The sequence below is a fragment of the Parus major genome, chromosome 4 (assembly GCF_001522545.3).
Source record: "Parus major isolate Abel chromosome 4, Parus_major1.1, whole genome shotgun sequence".
NCBI lineage: Eukaryota > Metazoa > Chordata > Aves > Passeriformes > Paridae > Parus > Parus major.
Window position 1 is genome coordinate 12,027,296 of NC_031771.1, and position 27,998 is coordinate 12,055,293.

The 27,998-nt window shown below is 36.8% G+C and overlaps 1 protein-coding gene across 2 annotated transcripts in view; it reads left to right on the forward strand.

Annotated features, from left to right (window-relative positions):
- The window catches only part of TTC29 (tetratricopeptide repeat domain 29), a 117,217-nt gene that overhangs the window by 69,132 nt on the left and 20,087 nt on the right, over positions 1-27,998 (forward strand). For both annotated transcript variants that reach the window (XM_015623585.2, XM_033513846.1), the window contains one exon: positions 2,522-2,756. In XM_015623585.2, coding sequence (XP_015479071.1) covers positions 2,522-2,756 — 235 coding nt within the window. The remainder of the gene's footprint in view (positions 1-2,521; positions 2,757-27,998) is intronic.

The window sequence follows — 27,998 nt, forward strand, 5'->3', positions numbered from 1 at the left end:
GAAGGACTTTCTCTTCTCACTCCACTTGCACTACAGGAGCACTTGGGTTTTGAAACCAAAAGGGTTAAAGACATTGCTGCAAAAGTGAAAGATTCATGCTTTAACACCTATTTTAGAGATGAATTGCTACGCAAAATTATTTAGATACAATAAGTAAAAGAAAAATTTGTTCTGTATACTGGATAATATGGAACTTAGGAAACACTTTCACTATGAATAAAATAATAATATAATAAAATATCTTCTGTTGTATATTTTTTGTCATAAGTTCTGTGTGTAATATATTGCATAGAGCTCTTTCCCCTTTTCACTTACTCTATCTCTAAATGCCGCTTTTATTTTCCTGGGTTCCTCTTACAGAGAACTCCCACTACCAAAATTGCTCTTCTGTTTGTCTTGTTTTTAGTTCATAAGCAGTCGAAACTTTTTTTACTCTATAATCTCTAAATTAGCCTGAGAGTTTTATGTTTACCTGTGTTCTTAACATAAATGCTGAATTTCTCATTGAAAATTCAGTTTTTAATTCTTTGACAACTTGATGAAGTAACTGTAAAATTGATCTGAAACTTAGAAGGAAGCAGGGTGATATGACACTATGCTGAATTAGTCTTCTCCAAATCTGAAAAATAATTAAACAAATTCTGTTTAACTGTTTCTGTATTTCATCCCTTCTTCCACCATTGCTAATAATCAATTCAATAGAACAGGTATTTTAAGAACTAATCTCTATTTGATTATTCTTTAAATTCTCTTTCTCAGTTCAGAATTTTCTGCCTTGTGCTGGGGCAGTAGTGTAGAAGGGCACAAGTGCAGTAACTTAATAATATTAATATATATAAAATATTTAGTTAAAATATAAATAAAAAAATCTTAAAGTTTGCAATTCCCCATTTTCTATATAATTTTTTTTTCTGCAAGGTCAGCAATGTTTACCAAAACTGAGCGTGAATTAACATTTCTTCTTTTGGATAACTGCCTGCTGGTGTCAGCTGTCATCACCAGTATTCTCTAAGTTAAGTCATTATTAGGGTCTTTTTATTCAACTCTGTACCCAGTGATAAAATTTGCAGTAGTACTGTCCATCAAATTAAAGATATCTCTGTTTATATCCAGATCTATCCGTGGGGACCTTTAATAAACCAGGGATATAACTCTTCCTTTTCTCCAAACACAAATCATTTTGACCAAATTCACTTTGGTCTGTCCATACTGTTGCTGTATCTTTCCAGCTCTCTCATCTCACTATTCCCTCACCAACACTGTCTTTTTGTAATGCTGTACACACAGTTTTCTTTCTAGTCATGATGGTTTTACACAGATGTTTCTTGTTTCCTAAAATGCCTGGGTTTGTGTTATGCAGGACTATTAGGTCTCATTTCTCCTAGTTTGTTAAACAGATTGCTTACTTATTATGTACACTCTGAAATATGCATGATACACTCTGTCATTTCTGATTTCACTTTTTCTGAGCTTCTTAGTCTGATTTGCTGCATTCCTCTCATTAATTGCATCACTTAAGCTGCTATAGTTCTCATGAGTATGGTAAGTAGGTGTTTCTGCTTTTTGTTATATTACAGTTTATCATTCTTTATTCATTGATGTGTCCTTACAGGCCTGGTTCTGCTCTTCTGCTGTATTAAACAGAGCTAAAAGACTACTGCCATTTCTATTACTCTTTTTTTCCTTTTTTTAATCATTTGCATATTTTAGCAGTTATAGGAATTTTCATCCCAAAAAGTGGTATCAAGTGAAACTGGTACCAGTTGGAATCTCTCTTCCCAAGCTCTGTCCAGAAGGGAATTTCAGTCTTACTAAATCAAGGTGAAAGGATAAGATAGCTCTGAAAATGTTTTCAGTCAGGAAGTTTCTGCCGTCAGGGCAGCAGAATTCCACTCCAATAGTAGAACAGAGAGATAAATTATTTGAGTTTTCTATTCAGCAACATTTGGACTACATTTCTCCTACTGTTTCTCTTTTTGTGATTAGGAATATCCCTGGGTTTTTGTAGACCCCTTTCTTCCCCCATAAATGAGTAAGGTTTAATTTCAGTTATTTTCTGTGCTGTGAGTCTATCACTTCATTATCCTTATCCTTCCTTTTTCCATTTTTAGGATTTGTTTTTTTAAAATTTAATACCACCATAAATTAGGACCTTTCTTCCCACAAAAATGTTGAATGCAATGAAATAATTTCATGAATAGCAATAATTTCTAAATTGTCTGACTGCAATCTTTATTAATACTTAGCATCAATATACTTGGATTTTGCACTCAAAATGCTACAGAGATAACAAAAAAACTATTCAATTCAAAGATAGTATTTATAGCAGTATTATCTGTATTTTAGAGGTAAGAAAACAGCAAGGGAGTGTGATTTCCTTAATGCCCTGCCATGGGTCATTCTGTGGGCTGCCACATCTCTGAGGCACGAGAGGACGAGGCTCTAATGTCAAGGTAAAATAACAGTTGACTACAAGTAGTTTTTAATGTTATTTTCCTTTTTTTCCCCTCTTCTTTACTAGGGGAACTATAACAAAGCTCTGGAACATTTCTGTCAGGCCTCTGAGGCAGCAAAATCTTTGAACAACTTGCCCTTGGTGGCTGAAACAGATAGCTACTGTGGCATCGCCAAGGCCCATCAGCTGATGGTGCCGTTCAACAGCCACGTAGCAGCAGCAGCGGATCCGCTCAGCCTGCAGTGCCTGCTGGCATGGAAGCAAAACAGAAGTGACATGTGCGCTGACCCTCTTACAGCCGGTAAGGCAGTGCTTATGAAACACATTAGTGCTGCATTGTCCTCAACACTTAAGTCATTTTTCTTGTAGAGTTTTATTAAATTATTTCCTGGGTTTAATCCTTCTACAGAACAGAGGTTGGGGTTTACTCCTTTGTGCGCTTGTTTTAGAGGCTGAATTAAAGAAGTTAAGATAAAATATAACAGGGAGAAATGGATAGTAGTAGTTGCTCTTACTTACATTTTTTCACTGCTGTTTATGAGAACATCACATTTACATGTTTTAGTCAAAACATAACTGTTTTAATCTTTAAAGAAAATAATAATAATCTCTCTCTGCAGTGCACTTTTCAAGTGCATCCAAAAATAGGATTCCTGTTACTAAAAGTGAGAAGTAATTTCTGCTTGACATAGTTCTGAATCCAGAAAAACACACTGCTTTATTTTTGGTATCCTTGTACTTGACATTAGAGGGAAAGGGAAGAAATAAAAGCAAATCTGCTTTCTTTACTTATCTCAGAAAGAGGGCTTGGTGTGGAGTAGACCTCTTTCTTCATGGGCTAAGTTTTCTTTGCTCTTTTTCCCTTGAACAATATATTAATACAAGACAAACTGAATTATGCATTATCTCCAAGTACTGATAGTAGTAAAATGTATTGTACTGAGGAAGGGGGAAGTATAAGTCCACTCTACCTTAAAACTTCCTGCTCTGCATTCCTGTGAAGAGTGTGAATCGAGTACAGTGGAAATAAATGACAACTGGGGCAGTCACAATATGAGCTTCAGGGTTACTTTGTTATTCCCTCAATTATCCTACTCCTAAAGACAAAGAACTGCCTGGCTGCTGCTTTCCTTTGTATCTCACGCTTTCATAGAAGTCAAAAATTAAGTATAACTTCAGTGGTGAATTTTGCATATAAAGTGGTAATTGAAGATATTAGCAGTTTAACAGGAGCCAGGATACCAGAGGCAACACTGTGAGCTACTGAGAATTATGGAACATTCATTTGGAGACTGAAGAGATAAATTAGCTAGCATTCTGTTTAAAGTTCTTTTGATGGTAATGCTTCTTCAATGACTATACATATCTATATTTGTAATTTGTGTCTCAATAAGTGAACATCTAGCACACTGACAGATTTTGTTGACTGTCAGAGTTATTTGGGTGCATGGCTCCTGTCTAGACCTGTAGTGCAAATGCTGAGAATTCCAACAGAGATGGTCAAAAAAAGAATTCATTAAAGAATATTATATACATTTCATGTAAGGATCACTAACTGTAGCTGATACAAATAGGAGGCAAACAAAAATCAACACGGGCAACAGCAAAAAGACCACAGGAATCTCAAAGATATAGAATTAACTTTGTATATCCAATATGAATTTTAGTTCTTGCAGATAATAAACAGGTTTTCTGTTCAAGTTTTAAACATGGCTTTTTCCAATCAGTTGTGAAACTCATTTATATCCTGAAATGATATGTGCCCCTTTAAGCTCAAAAATCCTGCTCCTCTTTAACAGTACTTCAGGGATAAACAGAGTATGATTAGAAAAACCCTTTATGTCCTGGCAAGCGTGGAACCACAAACAAGTTTTGCCTGCTGAGAGTCTCTTCCTTCTGTATTTCTGCCTAGTTTACCCTCTGTTACTTTCAGTATTGCAGTTTTCATTTCAGTTCCAGTTCACTCCAGGAACCCTGTGGCTACTGCATATTTAGCAGCTCTTCCAGTTCAATATCATTCTTCTCATTAGTGCTCCAAGCTTACTCTCATGATACCCAGATTACATCCAGGAAAACATAGTGTCACACTGTCAGCACAATCTGTAACATTCCTCATGTTTCGTGTGCCAAACCTCTCGTTAGTACTGGCATTACATTTTTAATATCTTTGTCTGGCAAAACATGACCTGGCACCAAGTCAAGATGAGGATTTGCTGGCTTTGAGTTCCAGGTACAGCCTTTATTCTACCTTCCAGGAGAATGTCTGTGCATCCTATGATGAACTCATCACATAGGAAATTCCTGCTGTGATAATAGAGCAGTATTTCTAGCTCTTTCAAACAGCTCATTGTTGATAATCTACTAGATTTTTCTCAGTCTTTTTGAGGATAGAATAGAGAAAGACAAGATACCATGGTAGTTCTTAGTCTGCAGGGAAATTTAATGAAAGGGAGAAGAAAGACAGTAAGTTTTTATTTCTAACTCTTCTGACTGAAAATTTTTTCTGTGTCAAGAAAATAAGAGTAGTTTCTGTATTCTCAGACAAAAGAAATACTTCATCTAGTGGGGAAACAATTACATTTAAATTCAAGTACTGCCATATTACCTTATATCTTTGAACCAAGACTTATTTTCTAAATCAATCATTTCAATAACCAGGCAGGAAGAACCATTAATTACTCAATTTATCTCAACATTTATTAATAAAATAGATGTTTTGACCAGAGTTGTCGTGGACAAAAGGGATGGGATTGTCAGAAAACAATGTTTAAAAATGCAAAGGAGGATGTGTTTCATTCTGCTACCTTTGACTCAGTCACCTAACTTCACTTACAAAAGAGTTATTTATATTATTGTGAGATGCCACTGCAACAACAAATATGGTTTTATTGTTCTTTTTATGTTTAGTAAAATGGATAGAAAAGATTATCAGCAGAATCAGTAGGCAAAAAGAATTGTGAGTCCACATGAAATCCTAGAAAGGAGCCTACAGCCTAACATTGTCTGATGAAAAAACATTTCACAGATCTTTCAATAAATAATCACCTGATCTGCTGTCTTCTAGAGGAAAGAAGAATAATTAAAGGTGCTGAAGGCAGGGAATTTTTGAATCAGTTTTTGCATGTTGATTACATGAAATGCTGACCAGAATTTTTTTCTGTGAGTCTGATAACTCTCAGTCCAGGTTTTTGCATCTGGCAGGGCTGTGCCTCAGCAAGAGCCCTTGAGTGCTGGAAATCATCTGAACACTTTCAAGAGTAGACTTAAAATGCATTGTCCTCATCCTACAAAGTCTTCAGTTGTTTTCTTGGACAATAGTATGTGCTTTTGACAACAATTTAGATTTATATTCCTTGACTTTGGAGAACTTGACAAAATTGACACATTTTACCATAGATTTCCTGTGTTTATTTTATTGGAGTTTTTTTATGATAGCTTTAAATACTGCATATTGTCATCTATTCTGAAGTATTATGATCAACAGAATTATCTGGTACCACCAACTTCAGCATGATCAGGACTATTTCTAGTATTCCACACCTGAGCAGCCTTCAATATAATTTAAAATGCATGCACCAGCTAAACCTATAGCTTGGAAAATACAATCCCATGAGCTTTTGTTCTTACTCCCAAATATGTAGTCCCTCAATATTATTTCTCCAGCCTCCTCTCATGGATGTAAGGAATGGTACATTCCATAGTGTGACTGTGTCTTTTTGTGTTTTGTAAAAAATTACATTTTCTTCCTACTGACTGACATTTTGAAAGCTCTTTAAGATGTTTTAAAGTCATTTTTCTGTAAAAGTTGTGGCTAGCACAAAATTTCTAGTGTTTTGGAAAACGGCAATGTGACCAGGTGCATTTTAGATTGAACATGTGTATTTGTCTTTCATTAATAAAAGGATTACCCATAAAGGATGGGAGAGTCAGAAGTGAGATATGAGATCAAGGATTATGCTAAACAAATTCAATTAACATTTCTCTGCTGTAACTTACCAGAGCTGTGTAATTTCTGGGCCATTTTGGTAATCATGTGCAACAGCAGAACAGGCTGCTTCATAGTGTGATAAACTTCTTTTTTTTTACAGTCTCATTTGTCTAAAGTACACTAATTCCAGGAAAACTTGTAATGTTACCTCCTCCCTCTCAGCAGTCTGTGCACTGTGTGCTAGTCTGGAGACAGGGAGAAACTGAAAGGATTTTAGAGACACCGTTTGGGGTTTCTCAGAAAATGCAACTGAACATTAAGTAATGGAATTATACACATTATTGTTCATTATATATAGCATGTATATAATTATAGACATTATTGTTCAAACTGGTAAATAAGAACTAGGACTTTAAATTATATAAAGGACGTGTGTGACCCAGTACAGACTCCAAGGCTGTCCCTGTGCAAGAGGCACAAAGGCTCACTTCTTAGTAAGCCTGTTTTGAAAGCAGTTCAAATGATTCACTCCCCTACAATTCACAGGATAGCATTTCTCAAACAGAATCATTTTCTCTCTTCTGGAAAAATACAGTGGTTAAAGATTCTGAAATATATATATTTAGGAAAATTACTAGGAAAACAAAAAGTTGAGGGATGATTCTGTCTTTTTTCCTTTAAAATTTGGTAAACTTGTGCTGCCTCTTCTTTATTCACATCACCTAGCACTCATCACTTTCTAAATTTTATCTTCTCACCTTTAGCTTTTAAAAATATCAGTAATTTTTTATATTAATGCTAGATACACTCTTAAAACTAAAATTTTTAACTAAGTCTTAGCTAAGTGTTGAAATAGACCATGCTTGTGTATAGATGTTCATGGAATGGAACGAGTGTGTTTCTGAAAATCAGCTTATGTGGTTCATGTATGTTATATTATTTATTATTAGTAGGGATTTGTTTTTTAAATATGTGTTAAGTGTGGTTAGAGATACACTGATTTTTTTAGCAAGTGAGACTGATTGGTGCTTGGACTACAGAAAGAATCAAGTGTGAAGAGAAGAACTGAAGGTGACAGGGAGGTTTTTCAGCAGATTGTGGTCAGTGGCTGATGCACCAGATTCTCACTGGAGAGCTTAAGAACACAGTATAAATATCTGTGTCAGTTTTGCCAGGAGTGCAGTAGCTTGTTCTATTTTCTGTTGATGGCTGAAGTTTGTCTGAAAAGAGAGGAGTGCTGATATTCAGTGTTCTCATGCTTTGTACAAATGCAATATCCAGGGGGTTTTACTGTGATTTATGTTAAATACCAACATAAGTAATTGGGAATTGCTAGACAGGATCAGATCTAGGTCAGGTGTGTGGATTTTCTGTACCCTATTTAAGAGGAAGGTTCATGGAACATTTTCATGTTTAACGATGGATTAATGTGTTAGAAGTTTCTCCTAGTCCTTGCTGAGAGGTGGCACTTTTTTTATTACTAATTAGTGGTATAGGTTAAAAAAAATCACTATCACCCTGACTGTGATTGTGAGTGTTCTTGTCATCAATAATTATATAAAAACATTTTACCCAGAGGGGAATTTGGATCTTATCTAGGCTTTTTGCCATCTGATGTTTCATATGGAACCAATGTGTGGCATCTAAATCTTGCCACACATTTCCTTTAGACATATCCTGTGCTAAATGTTGTTGGCATCCAGCTGTGCTTTCTCAGACAAGCTCCTTAGAACAGCACAAAATGGTTTCCTAAATAAGGTGAATTGTTCTTTCTTGTGGAAAAAAAGTTGGAAGTGATGTTCAAGCTGCAGTATATTGTCAGACCCTTTAGTGTAGCTTTATGCACTGAACTAGCATAGTTTTGTGCACTGCATTGTTGGTTCTTCTACATAAGTGAAGTTCCTTTCCAGTTAAAAAAGCAAAAATTCTCGGGGCAGAAGTTCAGTCCTGCTTGATTTTATGGAATTGTCATGGGGTTTAGCTACTGGTTTAAAACCACGACATTTAATGGTGCAAAAAAGAAATTTAATCTCTTGCCCAGCCATGTGAGGCCACTTCTGGAGAAATCCTTGATTTGAGGCACTTAGAAGTTTTAGGTTTGACTGAAGCATCGATGAAGAATCACGAAACGGAACAGCTGGCAGTTGTATTCTGGCAGTGCCCTGATGGTGGCAGGGCCAAAGTAGGAACTCTTGAATTAGCCCCTAGGGCCCCTCCATGTGCCCATCCTTTCCTTTGCTGTATACACAAGCAGAGGTGTATCTAGTGGGTTGATGCTCAGGAAGGAGAATGGATCCTCATAAAGAGCCAGAGATCAGACTTTTGTGTGTTTATTTAATATTGAGATGGTTGTTGTCATTTAGACTTCATAAAGAATTGTTTAGAATTATTATAAAGAATTATTATTGGTGCTGTCTACAGACATGACAACCAGGTTAGACCTCAGGCCAACATAAAACAGCTCTCTGCTCCAAACCCTTCCTTACCCAAAGCTCCCCAGCAATCTTTGGACACAGAAAATCAAAGCCAAGACAAAGAAACTCTGTTCAGTGCATATGTTCTGTAACAGAAGCCTTAGGTCATCTCAGGAGTGTATCAAACACCTTCCTTCTCCTGGGTTTCCCAAGCCAGCTTTCTTTTCTGCATCCCTGGAAGATTTTTTTCCGAGATCCTTTTCCCTGCCTAGATACATTCTTTTATGTTCCTCTTATAAAGTAGCAAATTGCTGTTTGTATTAAGACTCTGTGGTCTGAAGATAGTCAAGATTTAAATGATGTACATTTAGAATAAGCCAATGTATTTTGAAATATGTTGTACTTCCACAATTTTATGTATTTATGAAACCATATTTCTTTGCCCAAAAATCCACCTCTCTTTATTCTTTTCTGTAATCACCAGAGATATTTTGTGATTTTTTGAACTGTTTTTGAAACATTTATTATTTTTTTTGTTTCTCTTCATTCCTTGTCTGTTCTCTTGAGTTTTCTTGCCTGTTTTTCACTTTTATACTGCAAATTATTCCTTCTCCTTTTTTTCCCCTACACCTTCATTCTGAATTCCAATTTTATACATGTTTATGCCAATGTTTAAGGAATGTCAGTCAGTTATCTCTATACCCAGTAGCTGCCATCGCAACTTATGTCTTCTTAGGTATATCTTTTGTGCTTGTAGTGGAATCAATAGGAAGGTTTAGAGAGTTTTTTTCAGTGTTTCCTACTGTTTTCACACTGTTCTTCATGCTCTGTGTTTTTATTACATTGGGATCAGAGAATGAAGTGGAAAGAATTACACTTCCTATTGAGTATCTTGACAAGTTGGTTAATAGAAAATGGTGAAGTATCAAAATGGCCTTTAAATAGGTCTTAATCACCTGTGGGAATGGATTGACTAAGTTTAAGTACACAACTGAGTGATTAATTAGCTTGAAGATCCAAATGCATACTTAAATAGATGACCATGCCTCCAGGCTCATCTGCTTGTTCCTACTCACTCAGTTAAGCATTCAATATTATCTATAATGCCGAACATTCCCATGGAAAGCCTCATACAGGTCTTGCCATAGACCCAAATAATTATTCAGTATTTTTCATGGTGTGTCATACAGGTACCTATACTGACATTAATAAATATCCGATAGAGTAATTGATATGGAGAGGGTGATTTGAATTTGTTCATATTCAAAGTTTTTTTCATATTTTTTCCATGTTTGCTACAGTGGTTTAATCTAGTTCCTTTTTTCTTAAAATTCTGGCATATTTTTTAATTTTGGAGATATTGAGCTGCTATGGATATTAGTCAAACATAATGTAGCTGGTGTCAACTCCTGTGGGGAATTAATCTTCCACAGCAGTTTTTGAAATGGGAACTGCAAGTGCCCAACACCCACCCCTCATAAGTAAACCTTATGTTTATTCATCTGCTAATGCCAGTGTCTATGAAAGCTGATACTCAAGCCCTGTCCTTCTTGTGAAGGTGGATTTCACTGTCTGGTATTTATAGGTCACATGAACAGAGAAGTGAACAGAGCTGTCTGACCGTGTGTGTGCATCCCAACTGGGCATCTGTTAGTGCTGTGCATTTCACCTGCTGCTGATAGAAAACTGAAGCTGAAAAATGGAGGATGCTTGTGCTCTAGGGTAATCTTGCTCAGCTCATGTTGTGCACCCAAGGAATTTGACAAAGAGGAACTTCAGACCATACCCGAGGTGTCAAGGAAATCAAGTTTCTAGAAACCAGGAGGGGAGAGGAACATATGCTACACAGTATCCACTGAGTTCTTATCCTGGGTGCAGCCCTTGTAGTCCTCTGTTTACCTCACACTTCAGGCTTCTGCTGGAAAACGTCACTTCAGGATGTTAATAGAGCCAAGTTCTTTGACTCCAGAACCTTTCAGTCTGCCAAACAGTGCCTTGAAACGTGTAATTCTCCAGGAGTAAGCTTGTTCTCAGTTCTGAGAATAGTATTGAATCAAATTAAATTTCATTTTGTTGATATTCATAAAAGTATGTGCACTTATGCTGCAGCAAGAAGAGAATTGAGATGAAACATTTACAATTTCAAACATTAAGAAATCAACTGATATATTGAAGGATAACTGGATTTCTGTTCTTGCCATCTCTTATAGATCTTGAAAAGCCTCATTGTTCGAACAAGGAAAAATAATACTTCGGTTGCTGTATTGAAAGTGTCACTGATGACTGTAACAGGCTAATGACACAGAATTTGATTTAGTTACATTTAATTTTGTTTTAGTTCAAAATAAGACATTTCTTTCTCTCACGTACTTTGATAAGCTTTTAATGATTGTAATGCAATCCATTAGCCATTTGGAAGATGGGTGTGCATATGGAGTACATGAACTTACACGTGTATACCTACAGAGAGAGAAACTGTATGGCAAAGAGAGGAGAATGTTGCATATATGTTAAAAATTGCGGACCAAATACTGCCCTTTTTATGGCCATAAAAGCTTACTCTCTTGAGGATGGACGCACAACTGTAACTATAAGTAGATTTTGCCCCTTTAAAATACATTATCAAAAACTTCAAGACAAGCAGAGGTTCAAGTAACTGGGGGAGTTGCTAGGTATGATATTCGTGCTGGAGAACATAACCTAAATAAGAACGAGGCTCTGACTGAGGCTATTCTAATAACTGTATTTTAGTATGTTATATTTTGTATTTCTAAAGAATATTTTTGCTGGGAAACACTGAAAAATGTTACTCCCTAATCGTAGTATATTTAAGGAATGATCATGCAAGTAGAATGTGGAAGATGCAGGAGGAGTCCTAATACGTTGTAGGAAAATATGGGGTTAAAGTGGACTATATTTTAAGCAGTGTTCAGTTGACTTGCTGTGTGGGGAGAGACTGAGCAGTCCTGGCTAATGACTTGTAGGTACTGAATCCTCAGGTCTCTCAGGTGGTTTCCCTCGACCAGTTTCAGCAGAATGATGAAAAGGTTGAGATAAAATAAACTGACAGTTGCTACTCATCGCAGGCAGCAAGCTGTACCCTGGCAGATGAGACCCTGGGAGCCCTCTTTTTTAAACAAAGGCTTTCACTGCAGTGAGCAATGAACTCCACACAAAAAAGGAAAAGGAGAGAGAGATTGGCAGCTGGTGACCGACAGGAGGAGGGAAGGGAGGGAAACTGAGAAACACAGCAATTGTTGGCTAATTAGAAGCCATTCCCACCTACTTAATACCAACCCATTAAGCAGAAAACACTTTTCATCTTACTCTCGCTGCTACACATGACATTATACTCCAATCAATACCCTCCCACTGGCTGCCCCACTGCCCACAAATGAATACATTGCAGTTCAAGAATGCAGTAATTGAGTTGGGGCAGTGAAACTGCAGCTCACAGTCAAGATCTTTCTCTGAAGATACAAATGTAATGTTTGTTGCTGGGATAAAGAAATCAAATCCCTGTATTGACAGCTGTCAACAATTGGCAAATGGATGAAGTCGGCAATGGATCCATTTTAACCTTATATTGAAGTGACAATAAGAGTTTATTTTCAGAGTGGGTTTTTGTTCCTCATTTGAAAAAGAAATCTAGAGGGTTTGCACCCAGATGTATGGATTTTTACGGGCATTTTGAATTCTGTTCTTCAGTTAAACCTACAAAATATATAAATACACGCATCATTGTGTGCATACAGTGTGTGCATGTGTAAATACTTCTTGTATTTACAGCTGCTTGATTTTTATTTATTTTTAGTTTTGTAGGCTACATGTACTCAGGCTATTTCTAATTTCATTTAGGTCTTTCTATGATTTCTAGGCATCACGTTAGAGTTTACAATTTGGTCCGCAATAGCACCTTGTGCAATAGATCTAGGCCTTACATTTCAATCATTAGAACCTTATAGTTAAGTTCTGTGTTTAGATTCTTGCAACATTTCTCTTTCAAATTAAATCCCTTGTTCCCTGAGCCATCTGGAATTGATAATACCCTGCACAATATGCAGTATAAAGTAATACTGTGCAAACTGCAGTAAAATTCTTTCTTCATATCAATTTTGTTACCACAGAATCAAAACAGCAGGACACTGTTATGCTCCTCCTTGGTTGGACTGAAGACACCACTGTCAGTCTTTTGGAAGTACCGGAAGGAGGTTCCAGTACAAGACGTGACATCTCTCAAGCCCTTTCAGTTTCAGAGAGAATTGAGTATCAATTCAGGAACTAAGATTCCTTACAGTGCAAGTTTGAAAACATCTTTTGGATGCAGATGAATTGCATGCTGTGACATCTGATATTTGCAAAAAGAGGCAGCCATCACTATTGATGCTATTCATTGTCATACTGATACTGTGGCATTTTCAGCAGGGCATTTCTTCAGATGCTGTTTGCTCAAGTACTTCTTATCTGCATAATTGTAGAACATGCTGTTATCTTGCCAGGCTGAGCCTTGAACCCTCGAGTCAGACTTTATGTATGTGAAATAACTTAACCTACTGCTTGTGGCTCTCACCATTTAACAGCCTGTCTATATCCGAGTAAAACAGTGAAAGCTGAGTGGAGTCAGTAAGGCTGACACAACAACAAATGTTTTGCATCTTTTGAAATTGTAAGCCAAATAACAACAAACTGCTACTTCATTGCATCTTTCCAGTTGTATTGTAATACTTTAAGCTCATTTGTTAAATTATCATCAATGTTAACTCATCTAATTAACTTCCCAGTATTGTAAAGCACCTCTCAGTCACCTTCTTTGGGTATGCTCCCCAGGTTTCTTTTGATACATGTTTAATGGCACTGTTAGAAAGAGATTTGTCCTTAATAAGGTCTGTAAAGGGGAAATAATTGTCTTCTGATGGAGAGATTTGGTATCTTCACTGCTTGTAAAGATGCGAGTGCCTCAGACTTAGGAGTTGAATATGATAAGACATGGAGACAGAAGTTTTTTTTACTTAGAGATACTTGGATAAGACAATCAAACCTACATTTGGTTTCCACATAGATATAATCTGCTATATAAAATAATCTTGTTTTATCATTTGTCTCTGTAAACTCTGGGACTTTGATTCTTTTCAACACAGAAGTGTACAGGTTCAGTCTTACTTTGACTTGATGCCAGTTAGAAGGATCAGAGGCAGGCTAGGGAAAAAGCGGAGAGCAGTTGGCAGTCTTTGTGTTTCTCAGTGCCAAAGCCTGTGGGGTTAATTTGAAGATGCCCATATCACCTTGGCAGAATCATCTCCAGTCTTTTCCAGAACTGTGGTATTTAATGAGCCAGGACAATAAGCATAGGATCATAGAAAAATAGTAGTGGAAAGGACTATAGGAAGTCATCTTCTCCAGCCCCTATACAGGAGCAACAATACAAAGAATTTTTGTAATTTTCAAGAAAAGTTTTTCTTGTCTGTTCTTAGAAAAATCTGGCAATTGATTTTCCACAGCATCCACAAGGAATCTGTTCTAAAGGATAAAATTATGTAGAAAGAAGAAATAAACCAGAAAATTTTTCATTTGTCTAAAGTTGTCTGTAATTGTAACACTGTGTCTATTCTTCAAATTCATCACTTCCACATTTGCAGTAAACTCAGACAGGAATTATCTGGCACATACTGGTGTTTAGAAGAAAATTTTCTAGTGAAGAGAATGGTTATAAGGATTACTTAGTCTAAGCATAAATTATATATGATGGAATGTAGTTCCTCCTTACGAACACAACTGGTGGAAGGAGGTAGAGAGCGGATGCAAGGGTTCTGTTTCCCTTTTTGTTTATTTTCCAGTTATAGTGCCCAGTAGGACTAGTCCATATCACTCAGCTGAGCACAGTAGGTTGGTATCCACTCCAAAAGGGCAGGAAGAACCAGGGCTTCATGCCCAAGAAATAAACCAGTGCAGGGGCAAGGGATGCTGTGTATTCTTAAATGGTCTCCCTAAGTGCTGTGAAGCTTTGTTGTTCAAAGTCTCGTACATAATTCAGGACTCTTCTCCTTACATAAGTTTCTGAAGCAGGAAAGCAGATGGATTTCTCCATTCATTTTACTGAGTTAATCCACTCATACTTCAACTCTTCCTAGAGATTCAACTGATCTTAAATAAAATATTTTAGATCCTTATTTATGATTGAGTTTTTGGGGTTTTTTTCTATGAGCACAAATAGGAGAATGGAACAAACTCTTTATCCATTCTAGACTGGATGTTTTGATATTTCAAGAATCCAGAATAATTTTTCTCTAGTTTCAGCGTTTACTATTTCAATCCATATCCTCAAAAAATATAATTATAGTACTACTGTGTGCCTTCATAACTTTGGATTCTCAAAAAACTACACCAACTACTGTTTGCCAGTCTTCTGCAATGAAAAAACAAAATATTTACAAGCCATATAACTTACCTTTTGAGCCCTTGTCAAATGCTTTTATTCCCTTTTCATTGATTTTTTTTTTCCCCATTCCATAGCAACTTTTAATTAAGAGTTTGGCTTTCTTTTTTTTCTCATCTTGGAATCTATTTTAAAACTATCTGCCACAGCTCCCTTGCTCCAATTCCTCAACTCAAACTAATTTCTAAATGTTGCTCCTTTTTCTATCCTAACTAAGATCTAACAATAGCTGCCTTCATTAGAAAAAGTTTCCTACAGAGACACTTCAACCTAAGTTAGAAGCTGGCAAGGCTCTTGTTTGCTTATGACTCATTCATGGAAAGGAAAATCTGAGGCTGTATTTGTCTTTTGCAGAAGTTATAACTAAGGGAGGAGAGTACAAAAAGCATCAATCTTCAACTAGATCAAATGATCAATAAAACCCACTCAAACTGCATCCAGCAAACATTCTGCTCAAGGAGACTCTGCTTCAGAAAAATGGCTTCATCATAGCTGAACAGAAAATGTATCCTGTGGAAATAGTTATGGCCAGGCAGTGAGCTGATCCTCCATACATTTTTTCACTCCATGTGAAATAGAGGTGTGTTTGATTTTCTTCTACCAATTTCAGTTGTCTCACTGTGCTCTGAAATCTCCAGATTGATTAATGGAGCTTCTCTGGAGAAAAAGGATGTTTCTCTCCCCTACTTACATGTACACCATGCACTGCAGAGACACACACTGGTTTGGTTGTTATATTGTGTTTGGGGACGTGTGTTCTTAATGGAAAAAAAGAAGAAAATTGTCAGACTTAAAATGAGATATGTTCTCCATTATTGATTTCCATAAACTTGAGCTTCTTGCTCAAGTTTTCATAACCATTTAGTCTCCAGTGCCTCTCTATCTGTAAACATTTTCAAGTATTTGTCTCCGAGGATGCTTTTGTGGGACCTGCTCGTGTCTGACGTAAACTGTCTCAGTTAAGGGGAAAACTTTTCTTTTCCCCCTGACCTTGTGAATACTGTGTATATAGAACTTTGTGGTCTAGATATTAAGGAGGTTGTTGCATTTTATTTTACTAGACTGAGTTTTCCTATGTTCCTGAAAATCTCAGATTCCATGGATAAAGCAAGGGCTTAAGAGCTTTTGAAGTAATCATTACTTAGAAGACTGAAGGATTGTGCTCTTGCAGCACCTCTTACCTTGTGTTTCTGGAAACAGATAAAAAAGTTTTCCTCCATCAGCATTGTTTTAATTGTGATTCTGACGTGTCTGCAGGTGATAAGTTTGGTTACTGCAGGAGTTAGCTGAAACTTTGTATTTTATTTAATATTTTAAATAATAGTTTGTATTTTAAAAGGGGTTATTCACAGACACACTCCCCAATAAATTAAATATTTTTTTATTTATTTTATTAATTCTAGCTCTTCATAGATCTTTCCTTATTCCAAAGTCATCTCCACTGGCTGATTTTGGTGGAATGCTGTACCCTGTATCTCCTGACTGCATGAAATACATATAACGTGCCACATCTCTGCATGGTGTAACTCCAGTGTATGCTTATCTGTATTGGCACAGTGTGAGACAGAAGTGAGCAACACTTCCCTGTTGCAAAGTCACTCTTTATCCTCGTTTTCCTGTCATATGAGAAGCACTGTAAGCAGAAACACTTGATACTACAAAGCGCCTTCCTTAAATCAGTTTTAACTGAAACTGCATCCACTAATGGTAATTTTTTATGTATTGCATGTCACTACAAGGAAACTGAGAATGTTTCTGAACCTTCAACAGCAATCTCTGTAAATGGGAGATTCTTTTCAGTTTAACCTTAAGGGAATTCAGAATTTCATGGCTTTATTATGCTCACTAGGAGGATAATTGCTGTTATTATTTAACTGCATTTACACACAAATTCCTGACACAAGCTCAGCCTTGTTTACATCAATGCATTTATATACATGAGGAACTGCAAACTTTTTTTGTTTGCAGTTCCTCATGTATATAAAGTAAAAAGACTAAAAACTTGGTCTATCTTGATGACCAGAGGAAATCATTAAACAATTTAACATGTACTTACAACCAATCCATGATTTTCTTTTGAAAAATCACGATTTTTGTTAATCATTATAAAAATTAAGATCTCCAATAGAAAATTGTTTTTTAATGAACACAGTTCTGTGTTGGAGAGCAAAGTGTAAGAGATTTAACATGACAGTATTGTTCTGAGGGGAATTTTGGTGCTTTTAGGTCAATTCTTGAAATAATTTATATAGGAAAAATAGCTTAATATTGTTCTTGCCCCTAATTAAATGAAATAGGCATTCTTTCATATAGGTGCTTTATTTAGCAGGATGTGAAATATGAGAAAAGAAGCAGTAATTTCATTGTAAGCTGAAGAAAAAGGTCCAGGAGCATGAGCCTTTACAAGTAGCTTTATCTTACTTAAATGACACTTATGGAACAGTTAATTTCCATTCAGCTGTGGCTCTCCATCATTTAATTGGAAATATTCTATACTAAGAAATTGTCTTTCAGTAAGAGCCACTGATTATTGCTTTCAGCTCTGGGGTCCTCAGCACAGGGAAGATAGGAACCTGTTGGAGGGAGTCTAGATGAGGGTCACAAACACAACCAGAGGGCTGGAGCACTTCTCCTGGGGAAGGACTGGAGAACTGGGTTTGTTCAGCCTGGAAAAGAGAAGGCTCCTGGGAGACCTTACTGCAGTCTTTCAGCACTTGAAGGGAACCTCTAAGAAAGGTGGGGGCAATCTGTTTAGCAGGACCTGCTGTGATGAGTGGCAATGGTTTTAAATGGAAATAGCTTAGATTTAGAGTGGATATAAATAAGACAGTTTTTCAATAAAAGTGGCGAGACTCTGGGACAAGTTGCCCAGAGAGGTGGTGGATGCCCCGTCCCTGGAAATATCCAAGGTCAGGTTGGATGCATGTTTTGGTGATTCATTCAGGTCTGCTCTGAGCAGCTTGATCTGGTTGGAGAAGTCCCTGCTCTGGATGACCTTTAAAGGTCCCTTCCAACCCCAACCATTGTGTGACTCTGCTTATTGTATTTAGTACATCCACCCTTTTCCATGAAACTCAGGGATCCTGTCTTTTGACTTCACTTTGCTTCCTTTACATTTCCTTGAAGTTGATGAGCTTCATGATGGAGTCCAACCTGAGCAAGGCATGACCCTTACTGTAGGCAGGAGTAAAAACAAAAAACGAAAATATTCTCATTCTGCAATAAATTTCCACCCCCCTACAGCCCCGGACAGCAATGTTATGCAGGGTGCACTCGCAAAAGAGCAGTCCTTCCTTTCCAGCGTTTTACATCGAGACACCAATGCAAAGTTGATATTTTTAATACCCTGTCACGACTGACCGTGGTCATTTTGTTCGCAGGAGGTGTGGTGGGGGCAGAGAGAGCTCCCGGCTGCGGGCAGGGAGCGTGGGTGCCGGGGGTTGTGTTTAGCCTCTAGAGGGTGCGCTTTGATCCCTCTTGATCACACAACAATTTGCAGTGACAGAAGCGACGAGCGGGTGAGTGCAGCCGCTTGAGCGTGAGCAGCAGCATCACCCAGCAGCACTCTCTGCCGAGGCGAGGCTCCCGGCTTATGTAATAAACCATTCCAGCTCGTGTGTGCCCGGCAGAGATGGAACATGCCTCTTTTTTTTTTGTCACTGAATGGGGTGTTAGATATTCAATCAGCATTCAGATTTATGCTTCAGATGCTCATGAAAGAGGATGCTCTCCTTGGCGTGCCTGTCAGCGGTGATGCTTGCATGCAGGTTTTTGTATTTTTGGAGTTATTTTTTTCTGAAAATATTAACACAAGCATCCTACCACATAAATAGATCTGGGGAGAGCTGAAGAGTTAAGAGATTTGCAATCTAAGGTTTTATTTTACCCTTTGACTTCCTCATAAATCCTTTTTTTTTTTTTTTTGGTTTATTGTGAAGGGTGTCTTCAGGAACATAGCTTATCATCATCCTGTTATATATGTGAGCTTTAAAATGTAGTCTAAATTTGCTGCGAGAAAATTGTATTCAGGATCCAGTAATATAGTTGTATTCAAGACAGAATAAAAGGCTTATATTGCTACATTTGATTCAAAACAATGGCTTAATTGGCCAGGAAAATGTAGTTATCAGATGATAAAGATATGAAGTCAAGGGCAAGATATGCCTGAAAACAAGCTTTTTCCTGCCTAAAATTAGGCAAAGTTAATAGGTTAAATTTTGTTTATTGAATAAGAGAACCAAAGTTGATTGATATAGTAATTTCAGTGTTTGCTATGGCAAATATTTAGCTCATTATCAGTTTTAATAGCATTTTGCAGAACAAGCCTTTTCTTGACATGCAGAAAATACTATTAAATTTCCCTGCATAGATACATTGTTATGACATGCAATAACTACTTGAATATAAAGGGGATTAATAATTTAAAAGGTGTTAACAAATTAGGGCCATCATTAAAAATAGACTTTGAACCATTTTGTAGAAAAATCAGATTGAGGTAATGCTCTGCTCTTATGATAAAGAATTACAGCATTAATTCTGCAAAGTGAACTTATTGCTCCTATTCGTCTCCAAAACCCTGGAGCATTAAAAGACAGGAAGAATGAAATGATCACTGCGTTTTTTCAGGAACAACAGCTCTAATATTTCCATCACAGTTTCACAGCTCAGCTTGCATGGTTGTGCTAGAGGAAAAACCCATAAACGTCATGCTTCCCTTTGTTTTGTTTTTGCTGGTCTTATGGAATCAGGTCGAATTTTTTTCAGACAGTTTATATTAATATACTGAGAATTTTGCTTGTACAGCATCTGTGCAAAGTATAAAGCAAACATTTCTTCTGTATAGAAGCTGTTCTTTTCTTGGTTTTTAAATGTAATCCCCATGTTCCTTTTGCATTTTGTTTTTCCTTTCTTGCAACAATTGATGACCAGAGGCATTTCAAGGTTGAATTCTTGGTGCTTTGCAAATTATTAATTTGTTTTCTTTCCAACTTGAGATAAACAGAAATAAGATCACTTTTGAAGCCTTTTCTTCATTGTTTCAAATTGCATCCATTAAACATGTAGAAAAATGGACCCTTTTTTTTTTTTTTTTTTTGTGCAAGTGTATTAGGAAATACATTTGTGATTCTTACTCATGTAAGCAATCCCTGCCCATATAGTTTCACTGCAGTGAGGGTCAGATGTGGACCCTTATTTTAGAAATAGTTCAGTCAAAAGATTCAAATAAGATTTAAATAGTATTTAAAAGGCTAACTGTTAATTAGTGCTCATTTACTTGTTGTTTACTTTCAGATGCAATTTAGAGAAGAAAAAAAATAATTTATGGGATTTAAGTAATAAATTTCACATTTCAAGGAGATACCAGGAGTTTTTAGGCCCCCAAAGGAAGCAAAACATTTGTTCTCCCCCTCTCTCTTATTCTCACTTGCCATGGCAGTCATCTCCCTTCATAATATTTCCCTCTCATCCCCCTTCCTGAGTTTTCCCTCCCCTTCCCCTTGCACTTTCTGAGACCGCAGAACCCAGATGGTGCCCTCACTGCTGCCAGACCCTGGGGGAACTGCTTCTGTTCTACCCACCTCTCAGTAGCTGCACTAAGAAGCATGCCAAAAGTCCAGTGCTGAGATATGTTTAATTTTGATATTATTCCCTTCCCAGTGAATTTGTTTGTCAGCACCAGTTTTTTTCCCTAAACTCAAGTGTCTGATATTGGCAGTGGTGCAACATCGAGTTTAAATAAAACAATGAGTTTCTAGACATCTGGTTTTGATTTTAGCAGAGTCAGATGTTGTTAAAGCATCGATCAATAAATGGTTAGAGCATTGTTTATATAGCACCTCTATTCCTGCTAATACTGAAAAATTCATAACATCAGGACATTTTTCAGGCAGACCTGTATGTTTTGGTGCATTCAAGAAGTACATCTCCTTTTATATACCACTATAACAGTTTTTGGAGTTTTCTAATTACACAGACTGAAGAAATGGATGGAAAAAGTAGAATATGTGTCAGAAGAGAAAAGATTCACATTCTGATAAAATATAAAATAAGAATAGCTGTGGCAAAGATACAGTTAACAAAGGCCATCAATGGTAACAAACCACTAGCATGTTATTAGCCAGTGGAAGGTCAAGGACAGTATTAATCTGCCCTATAACAGAGGGGAGAAACTCTTAATAGATGACCTAGGGGAGGCCAGTGTGCTTTAATGCTTTTTTGGCTTTAGTCTTCACTGAAAAGGTCAGCTGGGATCATGTGGCAAACAGAGTTTATGTGTGCCACAAGAAAAGAAACAGATCAGTAAGATCCTAGGCTACAACAGGAGAAAGTAGGCTAGAGAGTACTTAGAGGAAATAGATCTTCAGATCCGATGGGCTGCAGAAACTTGATCCTACAACCCTTAAAAAACTGGCTGGAACAATTTCGAGGTCATTAGCCATTTGTGAAAACTGATGGAGTTCAAGTCAGGCTCCAAGAGTAGTGGAAAAAGACAAACCTGATGCTGTTTTTAGAAAGGGGAAAAAGGAGGAGCCACCATGAAATTTCAGCTAGATCAACTTAAGATCCAGTCTTGGAAAAATACCAGAACCCACAACCAGATGTTTAATAGATATCTAGAAGAAAAAAGTGAAATCTGCAACAGCCAGAATGGGTTTGCTAGTGCTAATTTTGTCAAGCCAAAATAATTACCAAGAAACAGGACTTCCAGGTAAAGAAGTTAAAATAAGGAGAATATATCTGATATATTCTGTCTGGAGCTTTTGATACAGTGTTATATGCAACATTTATGAGCAAGAAAGGAAGCCTGAACTGCATGAATCTACTATCAAATGGGTGAATAATGATTATTAAAAAAAAACTCTGACAAATAAAGCTATCTGTGTCTGTTGTTAAAAATGGAAACCCGTTTACCTTGCTATTCTGCAAGGATATGAGTCTGTAATGGGTTTTATTTCCACTCCTTATCTGGAGACTGGAATAGTAAGTATGCTTTACCTTGGAAGAGAGCACAAACTAGGGAAGGAACATAAGCATTCTGTTCATGATGGTGCAATTCTAAATGATCTTGGCAAACTAACACATGTAATGTTTTCAGCTTTATGTGTGTGTTTGTGTGAGTATAGATAATCAGGAGTAATCAAAGGCAGAATTACAAAAAAAGGAGCAGGTACCAGTTCTGTAGAGGGTGGGAAAAAATCAGGAGTAGCAGTAAATCACAAGCTGAACCTGAATGAACAGCATTGAGCTGTTGTGAAATCTGCAGACATCTTCCCGGGGTATTAAAAAATGATGACTACTCAAGTAATCCTTCCACTCCACTCAACACCAATAAGGTCTCAGCTTAGTATCATAGCAGTGCTGGGTTTCATGCTTTATGGAGTATGCAGAGCAGCTGGAGAAGGTGCAGGAAGGATGAAAAGGAGCTAAAAATCATGACCAAAAGAAGATATTGATTTAATGGTAGATTTGAGCTCCTGTGTCTATAGAAGAGACTCAGGGAAGAACAAAATTGCAGGTCTGAGCTTTGCAGAATTTGAAGAGGGGCATAAAATAAATAATGATCTTTTTTCTTAGTGCATGATAGGTTGAACTAAAAGTAGTGGACTGGAAAGTTGCAGTTAATGGAAGGATGCTTCTGATTGGCCACTGGGAAAAACTTTACAACATTGTAGGAACTTTTTTCATTGGTTCATGAGTTGTCATTATGATGAGGGTGATTTATATATGTATTTGACATTCATAGCAGAATATAGGCAGCAGCATTCCTAACATGCTGTAATTCTGGAGGTAAGCCTGTGAAATGCTCTTGACAGGATGTCATGGCCTAGGAATGAGAAAAAGGAAGGATTTTCTGTGAACAAAAAACTGCATTTTATTTGGCAATAAAGACTCATTTGCTAAAAAAGGGTGGTAAAATTCCATTTCTGTGTGTCTCAGTTTGCCCATCTGTGAAGTCAGCTTTAAGATGTTGGTATTTTCTGTAAAGCAGCTTTCCAAAATACTTCTTGGCTTAAGGGTATTGAAAGATACTCCTTGCCTGCCCCAGTGCATCCCTTCATCCTTGCCTTTCTGGAAGTTCTCCAGATCTTTCTTCTCTTCTTATCCATGCTCTTCTCTGCAGAAACCATTCCAAGGCTACTAACATATCAAGTTTTTCCATCCCATTGATTCTGATGGCAACAATATTAATTTTTGCTGGTTATTGGAAAGCCTGGAATCAGCTTCCTATCCAGGCTTAATGTCTGGGAGGGCTATGAAAATTGAGAGTGAAATCCACTTATTGGAATAAAGCTCACAGTTGCAGTTTGGACTCTTTCCTCCTTCCATCACCTGTTTCTTTTCTCTCTGGCTAAAATAAAAAAACAGCCTTTTTCATCTCCACTTTCCAGCCAAGGACTATTTCATGTCTCCCCATTATTGGAGTCTTAGAACCTCTGGTAATTAGCATTCAAAGATGACTACATGCTGCAAGTGAAATGCCTGTTTCCCCACCTGCTGGGGTCAGCCAAGAGATCCATTTTGTCATTCACCATTTTGTGTGCGCTCTCAAGATTGTTTCTCTTGCTGCCAAGTCTTCCAATATAGTATGATGTTCAATAATTTTCTTTTTTTCACTTTAAAAATCTTTCCATGTAAACTCAAAGTTAGCCATAGGTAGCTAATGAGTAAGATGAATTTGACAGAAATTCTATTGGGTCTGTAATGTTTTCCTTCTCTACTCAATATTAAGGAATCTATAACCCAAGAAAGACCTTTTCAAGGGAAACTAAGCAAATAGAAAATTGGGGCATGGGGTGTATGTTGTAACATATTAAATATTTGAGTATTTTTCCATGTTTTCTGGCCACTAGAAATCACAAATATTTATAGATTTGAAATTCAGACAACTATTTGAAAAATGGTTGTGCGCAATGCCTTATGGTTAAACTGTATCTATCATTTCAGCCGTTTCCTACTAGCATTTAAATTATTTGCTTATATTTTTGGAGGAAGAAGAGAAAGAGAAAAGAGCTGCAGATTGATGGAAGTTTTTTCAGAGTCTGACTTAATAAATGTGACAGTCAAATATGAGGATTTTTGGAAACAGAGATAAGCGTCGCTAGCCTGAAGGCTGAACTTAATGTCAAAGAGGGTGTTCATGCAAAGCAAAACAGTGTATCTAGTAAACTAGAGAAATATCATCTTTGGAGGAGAAAAATCTCTAAAGATTTTATGCCACTTTTAACAGGCAACAACAAAAAAGCCCTAGCTGTACCTCAGGATATGATCAGTCTTTTTGAACTGCATTTGTTCAGTGCTTTTTTGTTCTTCAGTGCTGTCTGCAAGCATTCCCTGTCTCAGTCATAAGGCTCAGAGTTTGGCAGTTTTATTTCTTTGTTATATTTTCATCATGTGAGATAAAAAGTCACGGATGAGTGATATAATGGAAACAAATGTTACCTGTGTCTGAGCAGGAGAAAAAAGCCCTCAGTTGCACTGAATCTATGCTCTTATTCTTTCACAAAATTGAAATTTTTTGAAAATGATAGGTGATTTTTTTTTCCTTTTCTGCTCAGCCAAACTGCCTCTCTACCAGAAGGGGAGTTCAGTAACCACCTTAGGAAAAGCATTTCTCAGGATAGCTGAGGTTGAGACTGTTATAGGCATGATCTGTTCAGACTCTGTAGGAGGGGATGAAGGCTGCATCACTCTCGAGTAGCCCCTGGAGATTAGCTCAGAGCAGCAGTACAGCTTTGGAGGGAGCTGTCAGCCCTCTGGGCTACAGGGATGTGCTCTTTTTAATAAGTACATTGCACAAGACAGTACCTATGAGGTAAAGGGCATTAAAGGGCATTTTTTCACAAGAAAGTCTTTTTAAAAATAATGATTAATAAATCCAAAGCTGCACAGTTAATTTGTGGAAAATACAGTGTGTTCAAAATACCAAGCAGTCCTAGATGTCTTACATGTGAATAGAGCCTAAACAAAGTACATTCTACAAAGGGGAAGTTGGGTTCATCCTTTGCTCAGAGATTTGAATTTAAGCTCTATTTGTTTTCACAGTTGTGAAGAAGGGGGTTAGTAATATGAAGATCATTTAATTCTATAGTGTCGCTTCAGGTAAACAATATTTAATTTGATTAATCAGCATAATCATTTTTGTGGTGAAGGAATTGGGAGAACTCCTTGTTTGAAAATAGGGAATATTAACAGGTATGCATTAGCTAGATATCACAATGCCATGTATCTTTTCAGAATGTGGGATGCGACAGATTTTGAGGGTACTGTGTGTAATTTATACTTTCATTTGTTTTTTTAGTATGTGGTTATGGCAAACACTTCATTTGTATCATGGGTTTTTCAAGCTTAGCTACTTCATTTAGCTACCGAAAGGTTAGTCTTTTTTCTTGGACACATATTAGATAAACACATCAAAAATTAAAATGGAGAATTATGTTATCAACACAAGCAAAACTCACATGTTTGTGAGTGACCAGCAATTGAGTGAGCTAAATCAGACAATACTTTAAATATGAAATGATGTGACAAAGAGTCCCTTGAATTTTCTTTTACATATTTTTTCATTAATATAAAATCTTGAAGTCTGGTGTTCATAGACACGATTCACTGACTTGCTCACTGAATCTGGGCAATTGTAATCAAAACATCACTGATGAACTGGTCTAAAATGAAACTGCAAGATTGCCTAGTGTTTTATTTCCAAAGAAATGCATGTCTGCCAGAAGTGAAGGATGGGGTTCTGGTTGTCCTCAAGTTATTACGGGTGGGAGATTATACAGACATATATGGTAGTGATGAACAGAGATCAGAGAGGCTGGAACATCAAGGGGAAGGAGAAATGGGAATTAAGAGATCAAAGACTGTAGAGGAACTGGAGGGAGAGTTGGCTTTGTCTTCACTGCCAAAAAAGGTGTGTTTTTTGTGTGAAAAAGCTAACAGTAGCTGTAGTTATTTTGCCGTGGAAGACAACAAAAGCCTTGTAGCTTTTACTGTCATCTCGCTGAACAAGTTCAACTGCAGAAGTGAACTTTAACACCTCTGTCCTTTGTCTCTGTTTTACTTAACAGTAATTTTTATGAATGAACAGGAAAAAAATTACTCTGCTTTATTTCAATGAAAACTATTCAGAGAGGAAAAGCACAACAATAAAGAGCAGCCTAAATTGGATGAAAGTCTATTTTCATAGTAAGCAACATTTGTCAGCACAGGTAAGGACTCAGACTACCAGGAAAGCACATGGAGAGTAATATCTGGAGAGGATAAGGCTCTGAGGGTGTGCACTGAGATAGGAATTTATTTCATTCCATGCCACTGATTTGCTTTGCAAATATTGACTCACCTTTTCTCTCTGTTGTATCTTTTTCTCTTGTTTCTTAAATAATCACAGAAAAGCACAGCTATTCATTAATTCTTCTCTTAATCTTTCATTATTCAAGGAAAGAGCTCACTGAAACCTAAGGTCATATCTCTTTAATACTGGCTATTTTTAATTAGGCAGTGAAAAGCATACCTAAATATTTAAAGCAGTTTGAGATGTTGATTGCCCAGAACTCCCAATGGAAATATACACTTTATTTATAAGAAGCCTAGGGAGAGAAGGAAATGTGTGCAATTTTTGAAGTTTTGAAAGTGTATGTTAAAAAATTGTCTGACCAAAATGACCCAGGTACACTTGATTCTGATTCTGAACAGCAGTATTATTCCAGGACCGTTCTTTATTATCTTGCACTTCTTGGATTTCTGTCAAAGATGTGGAATTAAATGCTTAAATGGAGAAATACAGTTTTAAAGACACTTTCCATAAATTATAGCTTCTCAAATACTTTCTCATATAAAATTAAATGAGACTTTTAGGAAAGTTGTCTACAATTTCCTCTACCTCCTTAGGCAAGCAAGGCAAGCAGGCAAGGCTTTAACAGAAAGATTTGTATAAAGAAAAACCTGTGAGATCACATTTATGCTGAATCACATCCTAAGTTTCCTTTATCACAGAAGTTTTTGTAGAAGGAATTTGCACAATAATAATATTTTTATGACAGTAAATCTACCAGAAGTAGAATTGATCATGCTTGAGTTACGTTGGAAACAGTTGTTTCAGTTTGGGGAAGTATTTTAGCTCTGTTGAATTTTCATCTACAAATGTGCTCTGGAAGGCAACATATCTACCACCAGAGAATACAGTGTATAATTCTCATTTTTAGTATCTGAAAATCATTAAGATAAAAATATCCTTATCTCTAATGTTTAAAAGGAAAATGTTAAAAAGAATTAGCAATACAGCTAAGCTGTAATAACTTTGTCTTCTGTTCTTCAGGATAGACCTCCAAGTAGCATCCTCTTGAATTCACAGCAAAAGAATAAGTTTTTTAATAGAGTAAATTTTCCTCTAGGATTATGTGCTTATGTCTACTGCCTACCTTATCGAGGGACTTGATTCTTTGTTTAGTATAAGTAGCATTGGGATCACAATAAAAGAGAAGGCTGGTCTCCTTTGCTGTCTGCAGACTAGATTGCCTTAAGAGACATTGAGACCAGTAGAGAAAAAAGAAATTACACTGATCCAATAGATATACTGCTGAGAGGTTTCTATTATATTCTTACCTCAGACGTTGTACCACCATTAAATTCACACTTTCAGGCCCTGGGAATCGGGTCAGCATGACAGAGAAGTTTGGCTAAAATGAATCTGCTATATTAGTTTTTGTGAAAATGATTAAGCTCCACAGGTTCAAGATCAGGACTATTTTTCAAGCAGTCATTGTTTCA